The 18,585-nt window shown below is 51.3% G+C and overlaps 1 protein-coding gene across 1 annotated transcript; it reads right to left on the bottom strand.

The window, feature by feature from the left end:
* Positions 1–2,930: 2,930 nt before the first annotated feature.
* LOC308513339 (uncharacterized protein) lies at positions 2,931–9,284 on the bottom strand. Its single transcript, XM_081083293.1, has 2 exons — positions 5,604–9,284; positions 2,931–5,499 (listed from the first exon to the last, which is right to left on the bottom strand). Exon 1 carries the CDS (start codon positions 8,568–8,570, stop codon positions 6,156–6,158), a length of 2,415 nt encoding a protein of 804 aa, XP_080939419.1. The 5' UTR covers positions 8,571–9,284; the 3' UTR covers positions 2,931–5,499; positions 5,604–6,155.
* Positions 9,285–18,585: the final 9,301 nt, after the last annotated feature.

The following is an 18,585-nucleotide window of genomic DNA, read 5'->3' as shown; positions in this document are numbered from 1 at the left end:
GCATGGCCTTCCTGGAGCTCTGCACCTGCACCTTTGAGGTAACTGTTGTCTCACCATCACCGTCAAAAATATTTAAAATTTACATACGTTGGACTTTCGTCCTTCTAAAACCTTTCTTCTTCGTGGGTGACCCACAGCAAGTCCATTTTGAAATGAATCTCCAGGCCCTGACTGTCTCCAGAGGGAGAGACTGGGCTGCCCCCATCACCCTGCCCATTGTGGAGACCGCATTCATGGGCAGCTCCCCCTTTGGCTCCACCCTTGATGATGGTGCTCAAGACTAGGCTGTGGCTATCTGTCCTGTACTCAGTGCATATGATTGGGGGAGTGGTGGTTATAGCTTCCATGTTGGGTGGGGGAGTGGATGCGTTCGACCCCGGGCAGTCTATGTCTTCGGGCTCCTCCTCAGCCTGCCCAGTGTGGAGGCCGCGTTCATGGGCGGCTCTCCCTCTGGCTCTACCCCTGCTGATAGTGCTCCTGTGGCTTTTGTTGCGCATGGTGGGGGAGCCCCCAGGCCCGCGCTTCAGGTCTGGGCTGGGGGTAGCTGTCCTGAACTCAGGGGGGTCGGCTGGGGGAGTGGTGGATATGGTTTCCACCAGGTTGGGTGGTGAAGTGGTCACCTTAGACCCCGGGCAGTCTAGGGGATTGGAAGGTGGTTTTGTTTTCACATAAAATGACTCACCCACCTCCTGCCTGGAGAAAATGCTCCTGGCCTCAAGGGAGGGGTAGGGCCTTACCAGGATGGTGCGGCTGGGCGTCTTGGTCTGGGTCACTCTCAGGATCCTGTATGTCCCCATTACTTTATTAAATGCTCCCTGCTTCACTGAATGCTGGATCTCTTCCTGCTGAAGCCCATGTGCAGCATCATTGCTGTGACGCGGGGATCCAAGTCCTCCTGGGGCGCCTCGATGTAGGGCCGCAGCGGCTCCTCCTCCTGGCCCATTTTGAGGCAGGGGTCCTCCATGACCTCTTCCATGGTCGGCCTCTGGTTGGGGTCCACAGTAAGTAATCTTTAAAAAAAAACTTTGCCGTTGCCTGCTGAGGAAGTGCGGCACTTCGAACTTCCCCGCCAGGATCTTCTCTTTCTGCCTCACAATTTTGGCCCCTCGGAATGGCAACTTTCCCATCACCGTTTTGTGCCATTGTCCCCGAGCTGGTTACATCCATCCTCTGGCTCAGCTCCCTTATCACGTGCATGGCCTTCCTGGAGCTCTGCACCTGCACCTTTGAGGTAACTGTTGTCTCACCATCACCGTCAAAAATTTTTAAAATTTACATAGGTTGGACTTTCGTTCTTCTAAAACCTTTCTTCTTCGTGGGTGACCCACAGCAAGTCCATTTTGAAATGAATCTCGAGGCCCTTTCTCCAGAGGGAGAGACTGGGCTGCCCCCATCACCCTGCGCATTGTGGAGACCGCTTTCATGGGCAGCTCCCCCTTTGGCTCCACCCTTGATGATGGTGCTCAAGACTGGGCTGTGGCTATCTGTCCTGTACTCAGTGCATTTGATTGGGGGAGTGGTGGTTATAGCTTCCATGTTGGGTGGTGGAGTGGTTGCGTTCGACCCCGGGCAGTCTATGTCTTCAGTCTCCTCCTCAGCCTACCCAGTGTGGAGGCCGCGTTCATGGGCGGCTCTCCCTCTGGCTCTACCCCTGCTGATGGTGCTCCTGTGGCTTTTGTTGCGCATGGTGGGGGAGCCCCCAGGCCCGCGCTTCAGGACTGGGCTGGGGGTAGCTGTCCTGAACTCAGGGGGGTCGGCTGGGGGAGTGGTGGATATGCTTTCCACCAGGCTGCCTGGGGGAGTGTTTGCCTTCGACCCCGGGCAGTCTATGTCTTCGGTCTCCTCCTCAGCCTGCCCAGTGTGGAGGCCGCGTTCATGGGCGGCTCTCCCTCTGGCTCTACCCCTGCTGATAGTGCTCCTGTGGCTTTTGTTGCGCATGGTGGGGGAGCCCCCAGGGCCACGCTTCAGGACTGGGTTGGGGGTAGCTGTCCTGAACTCAGTGAGGTCGGCTGGGGGAGTGGTGGATATGGTTTCCACCAGGTTGGGTGGTGAAGTGGTCACCTTAGACCCCGGGCAGTCTAGGGGATTGGAAGGTGGTTTTGTTTTCACATAAAATGACTCACCCACCTCCTGCCTGGAGAAAATGCTCCTGGCCTCAAGGGAGGGGTAGGGCCTTACCAGGATGGTGCGGCTGGGCGTCTTGGTCTGGGTCACTCTCAGGATCCTGTATGTCCCCATTACTTTATTAAATGCTCCCTGCTTCACTGAATGCTGGATCTCTTCCTGCTGAAGCCCATGTGCAGCATCATTGCTGTGACGCGGGGGTCCAAGTCCTCCTGGGGCGGCTCGATGTAGGGCCGCAGCGGCTCCTCCTCCTGGCCCATTTTGAGGCAGGGGTCCTCCATGACCTCTTCCATGGTCGGCCTCTGGTTGGGGTCCACAGTAAGTAATCTTTAAAAAAAACTTTGCCGTTGCCTGCTGAGGAAGTGCGGCACTTCGAAGTTCCCTGCCAGGATCTTCTCCTTCTGCCTCACAATTTTGGCCCCTCGGAATGGCAACTTTCCCATCACCGTTTTGTGCCATTGTCCCCGAGCTGGTTACATCCATCCTCTGGCTCAGCTCCCTTATCACGTGCATGGCCTTCCTGGAGCTCTGCACCTGCACCTTTGAGGTAACTGTTGTCTCACCATCACCGTCAAAAATATTAAAAATTTACATACGTTGGACTTTCGTCCTTCTAAAACCTTTCTTCTTCGTGGGTGACCCACAGCAAGTCCATTTTGAAATGAATCTCCAGGCCCTGACTGTCTCCAGAGGGAGAGACTGGGCTGCCCCCATCACCCTGCCCATTGTGGAGACCGCATTCATGGGCAGCTCCCCCTTTGGCTCCACCCTTGATGATGGTGCTCAAGACTAGGCTGTGGCTATCTGTCCTGTACTCAGTGCATATGATTGGGGGAGTGGTGGTTATAGCTTCCATGTTGGGTGGGGGAGTGGATGCGTTCGACCCCGGGCAGTCTATGTCTTCGGGCTCCTCCTCAGCCTGCCCAGTGTGGAGGCCGCGTTCATGGGCGGCTCTCCCTCTGGCTCTACCCCTGCTGATGGTGCTCCTGTGGCTTTTGTTGCGCATGGTGGGGGAGCCCCCAGGCCCGCGCTTCAGGTCTGGGCTGGGGGTAGCTGTCCTGAACTCAGGGGGGTCGGCTGGGGGAGTGGTGGATATGGTTTCCACCAGGTTGGGTGGTTTTAGACCCCGGGCAGTCTAGGGGATTGGAAGGTGGTTTTGTTTTCACATAAAATGACTCACCCACCTCCTGGCTGGAGAAAATGCTCCTGGCCTCAAGGGAGGGGTAGGGCCTTACCAGGATGGTGCGGCTGGGCATCTTGGTCTGGGTCACTCTCAGGATCCTGTATGTCCCCATTACTTTATTAAATGCTCCCTGCTTCACTGAATGCTGGATCTCTTCCTGCTGAAGCCCATGTGCAGCATCATTGCTGTGACGCGGGGGTCCAAGTCCTCCTGGGGCGGCTCGATGTAGGGCCGCAGCGGCTCCTCCTCCTGGCCCATTTTGAGGCAGGGGTCCTCCATGACCTCTTCCATGGTCGGCCTCTGGTTGGGGTCCACAGTAAGTAATCTTTAAAAAAAAACTTTGCCGTTGCCTGCTGAGGAAGTGCGGCACTTCGAACTTCCCCGCCAGGATCTTCTCCTTCTGCCTCACAATTTTGGCCCCTCGGAATGGCAACTTTCCCATCACCGTTTTGTGCCATTGTCCCCGAGCTGGTTACATCCATCCTCTGGCTCAGCTCCCTTATCACGTGCATGGCCTTCCTGGAGCTCTGCACCTGCACCTTTGAGGTAACTGTTGTCTCACCATCACCGTCAAAAATTTTTAAAATTTACATAGGTTGGACTTTCGTTCTTCTAAAACCTTTCTTCTTCGTGGGTGACCCACAGCAAGTCCATTTTGAAATGAATCTCGAGGCCCTTTCTCCAGAGGGAGAGACTGGGCTGCCCCCATCACCCTGCGCATTGTGGAGACCGCTTTCATGGGCAGCTCCCCCTTTGGCTCCACCCTTGATGATGGTGCTCAAGACTAGGCTGTGGCTATCTGTCCTGTACTCAGTGCATTTGATTGGGGGAGTGGTGGTTATAGCTTCCATGTTGGGTGTGGAGTGGTTGCGTCCGACCCCGGGCAGTCTATGTCTTCAGTCTCCTCCTCAGCCTACCCAGTGTGGAGGCCGCGTTCATGGGCGGCTCTCCCTCTGGCTCTACCCCTGCTGATGGTGCTCCTGTGGCTTTTGTTGCGCATGGTGGGGGAGCCCCCAGGCCCGCGCTTCAGGACTGGGCTGGGGGTAGCTGTCCTGAACTCAGTGAGGTCGGCTGGGGGAGTGGTGGATATGGTTTCCACTAGGTTGGGTGGTGGAGTGGTCACCTTAGACCCCGGGCAGTCTAGGGGATTGGAAGGTGGTTTTGTTTTCACATAAAATGACTCACCCACCTCCTGGTCTTGAGAATATGCTCCTGGCCTCAAGGGAGGGGTAGGGCCTTACCAGGATGGTGGGGCCTGGCATCTTGGTCTGGGTCACTCTCAGGATCCTGTATGTCCCCATTACTTTATTAAATGCCCCCTGCTTCACTGAATGCTGGATCTCTTCCTCCTTGAAGCCCAGGTTCAGCATCATTTCTGTGATGTGGGGGTCCAAGTCCTCCTGGGGCGCCTCGATGTAGGGCCGCAGCGGCTCCTCCTCCTGGCCCATGTTGAGGCAGGTGTCCTCCATGACCTCTTCCATGGTCGGCCTCTCGTTGGGGTCCACAGTCAGTAACTTGTTTAAAAATCTTTGGCCTTGCCTGCTGAGGAAGTGCGGCACTTCGAACTTCCCCGCCAGGATCTTCTCCCTCTGCCTCACAATTTTGGCCCCTCGGAATGGCAACTTTCCCATCACCGTTTTGTACAAGGTCACTCCCAAACTCCAAACGTCCGCTTTGCAGCCGTCATAGTCTTGTTTGAAGATCTTGGGGGCCATGCAGTACATGGTGCCACAGAATGTCCTCAGATTTTGGCTCTTCGCTTCTTTTGCGAAACCAAAGTTGGCCAGTTTGATGATGTTGTTTGCTCCTAACAAGATGTTGGCAGGCTTCAGGTCCCGGTGGGCGATGCCCCTGTGGTGGCAGTACTGGAGCGTGGACACCAGCTGCAGGAACACAGCGCGCGCTTCTGGCTCAGTCAGGCAGACCTAGGTCGCCAGGTGCTCTCCTAGGTCCCCTCCCCTCACGTGCTCCATCACCAGGTAAAACTTGTCCTGGGTGGCAATCACCTCAAATAATGAAGTGATGTTAGGATGAACACAATGGACTTCTTGAGGGAACTCAGGACAGCCCTTCTTATTGATGGTTTTTATAACCACCTGGTTGGCATTTCGCACGTGCCGAGCCAAGCTCACTGTAGCCCACGTTCCCTTGTTGTTGGTTCGCCCGAGCACATAATCACTAACGAAGTGCACCTGGATCATGGGAGGGGTTTAAAAGTGAGATGAGGAAGTTGCCAAGTCAGAAGACAACTCCAAAATTATAAAATAATAATAATAAAAAAATGGTTTCCACCAACCTGGGTGGGTGAGGTGTCACGTTCGAGCCCGGGCAGACTAGGTCTTTGGTCTCCTCCTCAGCCTGCCCAGGGTGGACGCTGGTTTCATGGGCGGCTCCCCTTGGGGCTCCCCCACTGCTGATAGTGCTGCTGCTGTGGCTATTATTGCACATGGTGGGGGAGACCCCAGGGCTGCGCTTCAGGACTGGGCTGGGGGTAGCTGTCCTGAACTCAGGGGGGTCGGCTGGGGGAATATCCATTTCCAGATGACACAAAAGACTTCTCTGGATGAAAGGATGTCTGCGGAGTACAAATGGTGGGCTAATATGTTGGGGCAAATTCTACCCTTTATGGAGGCAGAGAGGGAGCAGGCAGGCTTGAGGACACTGGAGGAGCCTCTGGCACATTCTATTTCAAACTCATCTTCTAAGAAAAATCCTTACTTCCATACTTTGAGTGTTTTAATCACATGTATGTTATTCTAGTAATCATTTTCCTTTAACACTTCCATCCTAAAATCTCAGCTTTGTATAAAGGGAATCTTTAGAGGGATTATCAGCCTGGGTGTTTTTCTCACTGGAACACTTTAGTTTGTTCATTTTTTATCTTACTGCAGTGATGCTCAGCTCTTAAACATGATAGTCTCTGTTGCATTGGGGGACCCCTGGGTCGCATTCGCTTGGACAGCATCGGGGGACCACTGGGTCGTCTTCTCTTGGACAGCATCGGGAGACCGCTGGTTCGTCTTCTCTTGAACAGCATTGGGGGACCGCTGGGTCGTCTTCTCTTGGACAGTGTCGGGTCACTCCTGGGTCGTCTTTTCTTGAACAGCGTCGGGGCATTGCTGTGTCTTCTCTTGGACAGCATCGGGGCACTGCTGGGTCGTCTTCTCTTGGACAGCGTCAGGGCATTGCTGGGTCGTCTTCTTTTGGACAGCGTCGGGATATTGCTGGGTCGTCTTTTCTTGGACAGCGCCGGGGCTCTGCTGGGTTCTCTTCTCTTGGACAGCAGTGGGGCACTGGTGGTCGTCTTCTCTTGGACAGCATCGGGGCACTGCTGGGTCGTCTTCTCTTGAAAAGCATCGGGGCATTGCTGGGTCATCTTCTTTTCAATAGCGTCGGGGTATTGCTGGGTCTTTTTCTTTTGGACAGCATTGGGGGACCGCTGGGTCGTCTTCTCTTGGACAGCGTCGGGGCATTGCTGTGTCTTCTTCTCTTGGACAGCATCGGGACGCTGCTGGGTTGTCTTCTCTTGGACAGCATTGGTGGACCGCTGGGTCATCTTCTCTTGGACCGTATTGGGGGACCGCTGGTTCGTCTTCTTTTGGACAGTGTTGGGGCACTGCTGGGTTGTCTTTTCTTGAACAGCGTCGGGGCATTGCTGTGTCTTCTTCTCTTTGACAGCATCAGGGGACTCCTGGGTCGTCTTCTCTTGGACAGCGTCGGGGCATTGCTGGGTCTTATTCTCTTGGACAGCATTGGGGGACTGCTGTGTCATCTTCTCTTTGACAGCATCGGGGGATCCCTGGGTCGTCTTCTCTTGGACCGCATTGGGGGACCGCTGGGTCGTCTTCTCTTGGACAGTGTCGGGGCACTCCTGGGTCGTCTTTTCTTGAACAGCGTCGGGGCATTGCTGTGTCTTCTCTTGGACAGCGTCGGGGCACTGCTGGGTCCTCTTCTCTTGGACAGCGTCGAGGCATTGCTGTGTCTTCTTCTCTTGGACAGCATTGGGGGACCGCTGGGTCGTCTTCTTTTGGACAGTGTTGGGGCACTGCTGGGTCGTCTTTTCTTGAACAGCGTCGGGGCATTGCTGTGTCTTCTTCTCTTGGACAGCATCGGGATGCTGCTGGGTCATCTTCTCTTGGACAGCATCGGGGGACCGCTTTTTCGTCTTCTCTTGAACAGCATTGGGGGACCGCTGGGTCGTCTTCTCTTGGACAGCATCGGGGGACCGCTGGGTCGTCTTCTCTTGGAAAGCATCGGTGGACCGCTGGGTCATCTTCTCTTGGACCGCATTGGGGGACCGCTGGTTCGTCTTCTCTTGAACAGCATTGGGGAACCGCTGGGTCGTCTTCTCTTGGACAGTGTCGGGGCACTCCTGGGTCGTCTTTTCTTGAACAGCGTCGGGGCATTGCTGTGTCTTCTCTTGGACAGCGTCAGGGCACTGCTGGGTCCTCTTCTCTTGGACAGCGTCGAGGCATTGCTGTGTCTTCTTCTCTTGGACAGCATCGGGACGCTGCTGGGTCATCTTTTCTTGGACAGCATTGGTGGACCGCTGGTTCGTCTTCTCTTGAACAGCATTGGGGGACCGCTGGGTCGTCTTCTCTTGGACAGTGTCGGGGCACTCCTGGGTCGTCTTTTCTTGAACAGCGTCGGGGCATTGCTGTGTCTTCTCTTGGACAGCATCGGGGCACTGCTGGGTCGTCTTCTCTTGGACAGCGTCGGGGCATTGCTGGGTCTTATTCTCTTGGACAGCATTGGGGGACTGCTGTGTCATCATCTCTTGGACAGCGTCGGGGCACTGCTGGGTCCTCCTCTCTTGGACAGTGTCGGGGCATTGCTGGGTCGTCTTCTTTTGGACAGCGTCGGGACCTTGCTGGGTCGTCTTCTCTTGGACAGCGCCGGGGCACTGCTGGGTCGTCTTCTCTTGGACAGCATCGGGGCATTGCTGGGTCGTCTTCTCTTGGACAGCATCGGGACATTGCTGGGTCCTCTTCTCTTGGACAGTGCCGGGGCACTGCTGGGTCGTCTTCTCTTGGACAGCATTGGGGCATTGCTGGGTCGTCTTCTCTTGGACAGCATCGGGGCATTGCTGGGTCGTCTTCTCTTGGACAGCATCAGGGCATTGCTGGGTTGTCTTCTCTTGGACAGCATCGGTGCATTGCTGGGTTCTCTTCTCTTGGACAGTAGTGGGGCACTGGTGGTCGTCTTCTCTTGGACAGCATCGGGGCACTGCTGGGTCGTCTTCTCTTGAACAGCATTGGGGCATTGCTGGGTCATCTTCTTTTCAATAGCGTCGGGGTATTGCTGCGTCTTTTTCTCTTGGACAGGATTGGGGGACCGCTGGGTCGTCTTCTTTTGGACAGTGTTGGGGCACTGCTGGGTCATCTTTTGTTGAACAGCGTCGGGGCATTGCTGTGTCTTCTTCTCTTGGACAGAATCGGGGGACTGCTGGGTCGTCTTCTCTTGGACAGCGTCGGGGCATTGCTGGGTCTTATTCTCTTGGACAGCATTGGGGGACTCCTGTGTCATCTTCTCTTGGACAGCATCGGGGGATCGCTGGGTCGTCTTCTCTTGGACAGTGTCGGGGCACTCCTGGGTCGTCTTTTCTTGAACAGCGTCGGGGCATTGCTGTGTCTTCTCTTGGACAGCGTCGGGGCACTGCTGGGTCCTCTTCTCTTGGACAGCGTCGAGGCATTGCTGTGTCTTCTTCTCTTGGACAGCATCGGGACGCTGCTGGGTCGTCTTCTCTTGGACAGCATCAGTGGACCGCTGGGTAATCTTCTCTTGGACCGCATTGGGGGACCGCTGGTTCGTCTTCTCTTGAACAGCATTGGGGAACCGCTGGGTCGTCTTCTCTTGGACAGTGTGGGGGCACTCCTGGGTCGTCTTTTCTTGAACAGCGTCGGGGCATTGCTGTGTCTTCTCTTGGAGAGCGTCGGGGCACTGCTGGGTCCTCTTCTCTTGGACAGCGTCGAGGCATTGCTGTGTCTTCTTCTCTTGGACAGCATCGGGACGCTGCTGGGTCTTATTCTCTTGGACAGCATCGGTGGACCGCTGGTTCGTCTTCTCTTGAACAGCATTGGGGGACCGCTGGGTCGTCTTCTCTTGGACAGTGTCGGGTCACTCCTGGGTCGTCTTTTCTTGAACAGCGTCGGGGCATTGCTGTGTCTTCTCTTGGACAGCATCGGGGCACTGCTGGGTCGTCTTCTCTTGGACAGCGTCGGGGCATTGCTGGGTCTTATTCTCTTGGACAGCATTGGGGGACTGCTGTGTCATCATCTCTTGGACAGCGTCGGGGCACTGCTGGGTCCTCTTCTCTTGGACAGCGTCGAGGCATTGCTGTGTCTTCTTCTCTTGGACAGCATCGGGACGCTGCTGGGTCGTCTTCTCTTGGACAGCATCGGGGGACCGCTGGTTCGTCTTCTCTTGGACAGTGTCTGGGCACTCCTGGTTCATCTTCTCTTGGACAGCGTCGGGGCATTGCTGTGTCTTTTCTTGGACAGCATCGGGGCACTGCTCGGTCGTCTTTTCTTGAACAGCATCGGGGCATTGCTGGGTCTTTTTCTCTTGTACAGCATTGGGGGACCGCTGGGTCGTCTTCTTTTGGACAGTGTCGGGGCATTGCTGGGTCTTCTTCTCTTGGACAGCATCGGGGCACTGCTGGGTCGTCTTCTCTTGGACAGCGTCGGGGCATTGCTGGGTCTTATTCTCTTGGACAGCATTGAGGGACTGCTGTGTCATCTTCTCTTGGACAGCATCGGGGCACTGCTGGGTCGTCTTCTCTTGAACAGCATCGGGACATTGCTGGGTCGTCTTCTCTAGAACAGGATCGGGGACCGCTGTGTCATCTTTTCTTGAACAGCGTCGAGGCATTGCTGTGTCTTCTTCTCTTGGACAGCATGGGGACACTGCTGGGTCGTCTTCTTTTGGACAGTGTCGGGGCACTGCTGGGTCGTCTCTTCTTGAACAGCGTCGGGGCATTGCTGTGTCTTCTTCTCTTGGACAGCATCGGGGCACTGCTGGGTCATCTTCTCTTGGACAGCGTCAGGACATTGCTGGGTCTTATTCTCTTGGACAGCATTGGGGGACTGCTGTGTCATCTTCTCTTGGACAGCATTGGGGGACTGCTGGGTCCTCTTCTCTTGAACAGCATCGGGGCATTGCTGGGTCGTCTTCTATTGGACAGCGTCGGGGCATTGCTGGGTCGTCTTCTCTTGGACAGCGCCGCAACACTGCTGGGTCGTCTTCTCTTGGACATCATCGGGGCATTGCTGGTTCGTCTTCTCTTGGACAGCATCGGTGCATTGATGGGTCTTCTTCTCTTGGACAGCAGTAGGGCACTGGTGGTCATCTTCTCTTGAACAGCGTTGGGGCACTGCTGGGTCGTCTTCTCTTGGACCCTGTAGGGGGATCCCTGGGTCTTGGTCTCCCAAACTTTGTCGGAGGACGCCTGGATTGCAGCCACCTGCACTGCAGCGGTGTAATTCCATGGATTGGCCTGATGGACGGCATTCTTCAGCGAACCTTGTGCCTGGAGTTGGCGGTGATAGAGAGCCAAGTTCATGATCATCTTGGGCAGTTCCTTTCAGCCGTTTTTGCACTTCCATCATTGGCTGCACAAAGTGCTCTCACCTGGCATACCCTGAGTTTATTTCAGGCACCACTGTCCCCGCAGCTGGTTGCATCCAACCTCTGGCTCAGCTCCCATACCAAGTGGCCCGCCTTCCTGGAGCTCTGAAACAGCACCTTCGAGTTAACTGTGGCCCCGCCTTGACTGTCCAAAATTTTTAAAAATTACATTGGTTTGATATTCGACTTTATGAAAACTTTCTTGTTGGTGGGTGACACACAGCATGTGAATTTTAAGATGAATCTCAAAGCCGTTCTAACCCACGTGGGCCGGCCAAGGCTGTGCCAGAGGGAGAGACTGTGTTGCCCCCATCAGCCTGCCCAGCGTGAAGGCCGCTTTCATGGGCGGCTCCCCCGGGGCTCCAACCCTGATGAAGGTGCTCCTGTGGTTACTGTTGCCCATGGTGGGGGAGATCCCAGGGCTGCGCTTCATGACTGGGCTGGGGGTAGCTGTCCTGAACTCAGGGGGTCTGCTGGGGGAGTGGTGGATATGGTTCCCACCAGGCTGGGTGGGGGAGTGGTCGCTTTCGACCCCTGGCAGCCTAGGTCTTTGGTCTCCTCCTCAGCCTGCCCAGTGTGGAGGTCCAGGTCATGGCCAGCTCCCCCTGGGGCTCCCCGGCTGCTGATAGTGCTGCTGCTGAGGCTGTTGTGCATGGAGGGGGAGCCCCCAGAGCCGCGCTTTAGGACTGGGCTGGGGGTAGCTGTCCTCAACTCAATGGGGTCGGCTGGTTGAGTGGTGGATATGTTTTCCACCAGGTTGGCTGGGGGAGTGGTCACCTTCTACCCCTGGCCATCTAAGAGATTGGAAGGTTGTTCAGTCTTCCCATCAAATGACTCACCCACCTCCTGCCTGGAGAAAATGCTCCTGGCCTCAAGGGAGGGGTAGGGCCTTACCAGGATGGTGTGGCCGGGCATCTTGGTCTGGGTCACTCTCAGGATCCTGTATGTCCCCATTACTTTATTAAATGCTCCCTGCTTCACTGAATGCTGGATCTCTTCCTGCTGAAGCCCATGTGCAGCATCATTGCTGTGACGTGGGGGTCCAAGTCCTCCTGGGGCGGCTCGATGTAGGGCCGCGGCGGCTCCTCCTCCTGGCCCATGTTGAGGCAGGGGTCCTCCATGACCTCTTCCATGGTCGGCCTCTGGTTGGGGTCCACAGTAAGTAATCTTTAAAAAAAACTTTGGCCTTGCCTGCTGAGGAAGTGCGACACTTCGAACTTCCCCGCCAGGATCTTCTCCTTCTGCCTCACAATGTTGGCCCCCTGGAATGGCAACTTTCCCATCACCGTTTTGTACAAGGTTACCCCCAAGCTCCAGACGTCCGCTTTGCAGCCGTCGTAGTCTTGTTGTTTGAAGATCTTGGGGGCCATGCAGTACATGGTGCCACAGAAGGTGCTCAGATTTTGGCTCTTCGCTTCTTTTGCGAAACCAAAGTTGGCCAGTTTGATGATGTTGTTTGCTCCTAACAAGATGTTGGCAGGCTTCAGGTCCCGGTGGGCGATGCCCCTGTGGTGGTAGTACTGGAGCGTGGACACCAGCTGCAGGAACACGGCGCGCGCTTCTGGCTCAGTCAGGCAGACCTAGGTCGCCAGGTGCTCTCCTAGGTCCCCTCCCCTCACGTGCTCCATCACCAGGTAAAACTTGTCCTGGGTGGCAATCACCTCAAATAATGAAGTGATGTTAGGATGAACACAATGGACTTCTTGAGGGAACTCAGGACAGCCCTTCTTACTGATGGTTTTCATAACCACCTCGGTGGCAGTTGGCACGTGCCGGTCTAAGCTCACTGTAGCCCAGGCTCCCTTGTTGATGGTTTGCTGGAGCACATAATCACTAACGAAGTGCACCTGGATCATGGGAGGGGTTGAAAAGTGAGATGAGGAAGTTGCCAAGTCAGACATGGTCGCAAAATAACAAAAAAACAAAAAGAAAAAAACAAGCTAAGGCGTCCAAGTCCAACAGGTCACCAAAGCAGCTTCCTGGACTTCAAGGGACAAAATCCTCGGCCCAGACAGGGCCTTATATTGGAGTGGTTTGCAATTCCATCACAATGGTGCCTTGTGTGGTGAGTGCAAGTAATGGACCAATCATGGCTGGGGATAAACTATAGTGGTTTTCTCACATTTTGGCCTCATGACCTTTATACTCTGGGGAAAAACAAAGGACACACACTTTTGTTCATGTGGGATAGTAGATTGATATTTTATTAAAAATGAAACGCGATAAGATGCGTGCGCAAGGAAAATCTGACTTATTCTCATGCTCCATTTCTCAGTTCAGATATCCCTGATCCATCCATTCCTACCTGCCTCACTCAGGCCATCACATTTGTCATCTTCATAGCACTGACCACAGTGGGGCTGAGCCTTGTTTACTGTCTGTCTTTCCCATGAAGGGAAGAGCATGACTATAGTGTTCTCTGAGTGTAGCACAGTGTGTGGTCACAGAATAAGTGTTTAATACATGTTTGTTCACTGGATTAACAGAAGAGCTTGTGGCAACAGAGGAAAATATGGCCAACTGTTTAATCAAAGGGATTCATAAAAACGTTTTAAAAAACAGTTATGTTCGGTCCTCACTCAGCTTTGGGGGCAGATAACATGGGACAGAGGAGGGCTGAAGTCTGGGTTTCCAGGTGTGTGGTTGCTTTGTGAGACTGAGGAAAAGCCAGCTGGTAGGAGCCTCGCTGTAAAGATTAAAGAAGATGATTCGTCCTTCCACTGGTACTTTCTAAGGATGCAATAAGTTTGGACTTGCTGTAAGGCTGCAAAGTGTTTTTACCTTTTGAATATCCATTTCTAGGTGCCACAAAAGACTTCTCTTGATGAAAGGATGTCTGCAGAGGTACAAAGGGTGGGGTAATATGTTGGGGCAAATTCTACCCTTTATGGAGGCGGAGAGGGAGCAGGCAGGCTTGAGGACACTGGAGGAGCCTCTGGCACATTCTATTTCAAACTCATCTTCTAAGAAAAATCCTTACTTTCCATACATTGAGTGTTTTAATCACATGTATGTTATTCAAGTAATCATTTCCTTTAACACTCCCCTCCTAAAGTCTCAGCTTTGTATAAAGGGAATCCTTAGAGGGACTATTAGCCTGTGATCTTCTCCCACTAGAACACTTTAGTTGTTCATTTTTACCTTATTGCAGTGATGCTCAGCTCTTAAACACGATAGTCTCTGTTGCATCGGAGGACCGCTGGGTCGCCTTCGCTTGGACAGCATCTCTGGACTGCTGTGTTGCCTTCTCTTGAGCAGCATCGGGGTACCGCAGTGTCATCTTTACTTTGACAGCTTCGGGGGACCGCTGGGTCCCCTTCTCTTGGACAGTATCTGTGAACTGCTTTGTCGCCTTCTCTGGGACAGTATCGAGGGACCGCTGGGTTGCCTTCTATTGGACAGCATCGTGGTCCACTGGGACGCCTTCTCATGGACAGCATGGGGGACTGCTTGCTATGACATGCACTGACCACAGGGGGCAAACAGTCATCCGGTTGACCAGTCGCTATGACATGCACTGAACACCAGTGGGCAGATGCTCTGACCAGTAGGTGAGCTTGCTGCTGGGGTCTGGCTGATTGGGACTGAGCGAGGAGGACTGGACATGCCCTGTAGCCCTCCTGCTATCCCTCCCTGGCTGGCCAACCTCCCATGTCCCTCCCCAGACCCAATCGTGCACTGGGGGGATCCCTTGGCCTGCCCTGAGCCCTTTCATAATCCAGAACCGCTCAGGAGATGTCAGAGAGCTGGTTTCGGCCCAATCCCACAGGCCAGGCTGAGGAATCCCACTGATGCATGAATTCGTGCACCGGGTCTCTAGTAGTGAAATAAAAATGGGTATTATAGTGATTTTTATGAAAAGATGGAAAACTATTTTAAGTACAGACAAACCAGGAAATGGAAACAATAAGAGCAACCAAAGACCCACATGGAAAAACCAGAGCAGTACACTGGGTGGAGATTAAGAGCACAGGAGTCTGAGTTCATATCTCAGGTCCATTATTACTAGAGGGGAACCAGTACAACCTAGTTAATTGCTAATCTGCCCTTGTTTCTTTAATCTGAAAACAAAGGGATAAGAGAACCCAGTCTAAGTATTTGAGAAGACTAAAGACGGTAATATGTGTAAACAACTTAGAAGACAACTAAGACAATGCTTCCTAACACTGTCATGGCCACAGTTCATCGCACTGACAACACCCTCCAGCACCGAGTGATCTGTTATTTTCTGTATTGCCTTGGTAGGAAAAAATGCCTACTATCCATGCATAATGCCATCAATTTGGGGATGCCCTGTGGTGTCAGAGATGCTGACATGTGAAATAAAAAGTATGTCTTGGAATTAATGAAATACCATTTTAGTATTTAGATACCATTTAGAAAAAGGCCATTTGGGAGAATGAAATGTTTGAGTTCATTAACATTTTCAATTTTTTCAACTCTATTTTCCACTTTCTCACTGTTGTTCCAGATATTTTGTGCCTGATCATCACCTTTTGCTATCATTGTTCTGAGAATACTACTCATATTGAGATTTAAAAGGTAATTGTGGTACTTATTCCTCAGGAAAAACAAACAGGATGTCTTAAAGAAAGGCAAAAGTGTATGACTGTGAGTGTGTGAGGGACAGAGAGGTGAAGAATGTGTGGATGGATAGTTTAAACATTTTATAAGTCAATATTCAAAACTACTTGACAAATAAGAGAATCAGAAAAATGCCAGGGGCTGGAATCAGGTGTCAAAATGAGTTGCCAAACTTAAGGCAAATCAGTTTTTCATTCAACAAATATAAAGTTAACCAATGTGAACTCAATGTGCTACATGTAATATGTAAAGAATATATATATAAAAGTAAGACATCAATTATAGGAAGAAAAATACATAAAAGAAAATTGGAGTTAAAAGTATGTTTGAACGTGGCATGCCCAGAAGTACTCTGTATTCATCAAACAGAAATTTGCTATCTACTCAGGAGAGGCTGATTCGGTACTGAAATTAAGTTAAACACTTTCATGGGACTGAAGTCAGCCCCAGAATTTGCAACAGAGATTGTGAGAATTTAGAGGAGGCAACATTCCTGTGAGGTAGTGGAATAGTTATTAATTGAATTCAAAGCCAGCTTTGTAACAGACTAGCTGCATTGTAGTGTGCAAATTACCTTATCATTCTGGGCTTCTGTGCCCTTGTTCATACAAAGCACACTCTGAATTTAGGACTTTACATTTCCTTCCACCTTCCATCCTTTAATTTTCTGATATTATGTTCAGCATGATGAGTGAGGCAGGAAAACAAGCTGCTGTCAGATGCTGGGCTTCAAATACATGCTTGATGATTCCTGGGTACAATCTTGGGCTTTTCCAAAGAAGTCTTCGTGGGTCCTCATGGAATATTATCTTGGTAAATTTCTACTCCATGCACCAGATAATAGTTACGACTACCATTCAGGGCCAGGATGCCTTCACACTTGATCTCATTTACTCCTTACCATACCCCTCTGAGGTGTGTGTTATGACTTTCATTTTGTGGAGGAGAACAGGACTGCTAAAATTGATTATGAATGATAGTAACGATTATTTGTGCTCACTGTCCACCATTACTGTGCCAAGGCTCTTCATATATGAACTCACTGAGTCCTCACATCCACCTTCTGAAGAAGGTTCTGCTATGATTCCCAGGCTCGCAGCTGAAATATCCAATGACTAAATAACCTGGTCATGTGACATTGCTGGTGGTGGAGAAACAGCACTCAAACCAAAGTGATCCAGCTGTGCGACCCAGTGCTAGCCCTTGCACATTCTGGTTATGAATATGCAGGAAGTCACACGCCTAATAAGAAGGAAAATAGGAACCCAGACTTGGTTTCAAAACACAGACTTTTAAGTACTAAGCAAACTCAAATTTCTTCTGGGGCCTGAAATGTAAAACAATGACTTACCATATGGCCTAGGACACATTGAAGAGTGCATCCTCTATGCCCAAAATCTTCCAAATTCTAAGTGCTCTTCAAAGCACTGGGAAATCAAACAAACAAATCTGCTGAGTTTAGCCTGGTGTAGAAAAATGTGGGCTAAGAAAATTCTTACATGAACGATACAATGATCTTCTAGCTCTCTTTGCAGAATTAAAGAATTTTAGTTTTTTTCATTTTAAAAAAACGTTGTGCCCGGCTGGTGTGGTTCAGTGTTTGAGCGTTGACCCATGAACCAGGAGGTCATGGTTCAATTCCCAGTCAGGGTACATGCCCAGGTTGTGGGCTCGATCCCCAGTAGGGGGCGTGCAGGAGGCAGCCAATCCATATTTCTCTTTCATCGATGTTTCTATCGCTGTATCCCTCTCCTTTCCTCTCTCTAAAAATCAGTAACAACATATTTTTTAAAAAAAATTTTAATTGTGATGGTTGTTTTATCTCCAGGAAGATGGCACAATAAAACTACTAACTTCGTGAGTGAGATTAAGGCAAACACCCAAGAGCAATAATCATTATGTGGGGTCCAGAAAAGAGTTCGTTGGTGTCAATAACTAAAGCTGGCAGATCTAGCCTCATCTAGGGCAGCTGGGAAAGCGGTGGAGGAAAAGCACTTGGGAAATGAGGGAACTGCTACAACTCCATGGTCCTGACAGGCAACCTCAGGCCATGCAAAGCAATGTAGGAATGCAAACAGGGCTAGAGGCCGACTAGCCACCCACACAGTTCTACTGCTCTGTGGATAGAAACCATCAAGGAGGCAGCGAGAATGAAGAGAAGGAATATGAGTTTAGCAGGCAGACGTCCTACATTCCAACTCTAGCTCCAGTTCCAGCTCCAGGAACTATGTGCCTTGAGCAAGCCTCTCAGAGCCTCTCCTGGATATTAAAAGATAGTCATTTTGTCCTGACTATATCATGGAGATACTTTGAATAGAAGTAACTGTTACATACTGTATGAATATGAATATAGATGTGTTTTTCCCAAAAGGCTTTCAGGCCAAATTCCATTTAAACAACAACAAGCACTGCATATGAAAGAAAAACTTCTTATTACATGTTTTGAGACTCCTCATGCCCTACTTACTAGTATACTGGGAATATCTGATACAATTGAAACTGTTACAGGTATTTTGAAACTATCTTCTGAAGTTGCTTGCAATAGAATGAAATCTGTGTACTTCAGTAAGTAGAGCAAAGTTTTCATTCATTGCCTACACCACTTTTTACTCCCCAATATTTTTTCCTCCTGTATCTCTTCAGACAGCTACTTTGAAAGAACTTCAGAGAGGACATGCTAACTTAACATTTTTTATTTTATTTTCCAGTCTCAATTCTTTTAACACTTTCTTATTATGTGCTTATTCTAATACAAATGTTGTCAGGCACATAAATGTCCAGGATCTGGGAATATATTGATTAAAAGATAACTTCTTCATCTCATTAGTGTCATTTGGGGGGGGGGGGAAAGACATGTCAACAATTACAGGACAATGGTAATGGCTACAGTGAAATGACATGAAATAATAATAGGAACATTGAGAAAGGGCACCTAATCCATCGTGGATGTGAGCAATGAGTAGGCATTTTCCAGCTGCAGCTGCATATACACAGGGCAGATGAGAATGAACACTGTGAATTCTCCCACATGAGTAGTTTAGCTCAACTAGAGCATAGACAACATAAGT

Source organism: Myotis nattereri (assembly GCF_964212035.1).
Source record: "Myotis nattereri genome assembly, chromosome: 2".
Classification (NCBI taxonomy): Eukaryota; Metazoa; Chordata; class Mammalia; order Chiroptera; family Vespertilionidae; genus Myotis; species Myotis nattereri.
Note: the sequence above shows the minus strand (reverse complement) of the source record. Positions and strands in the feature narration are given on the sequence as shown.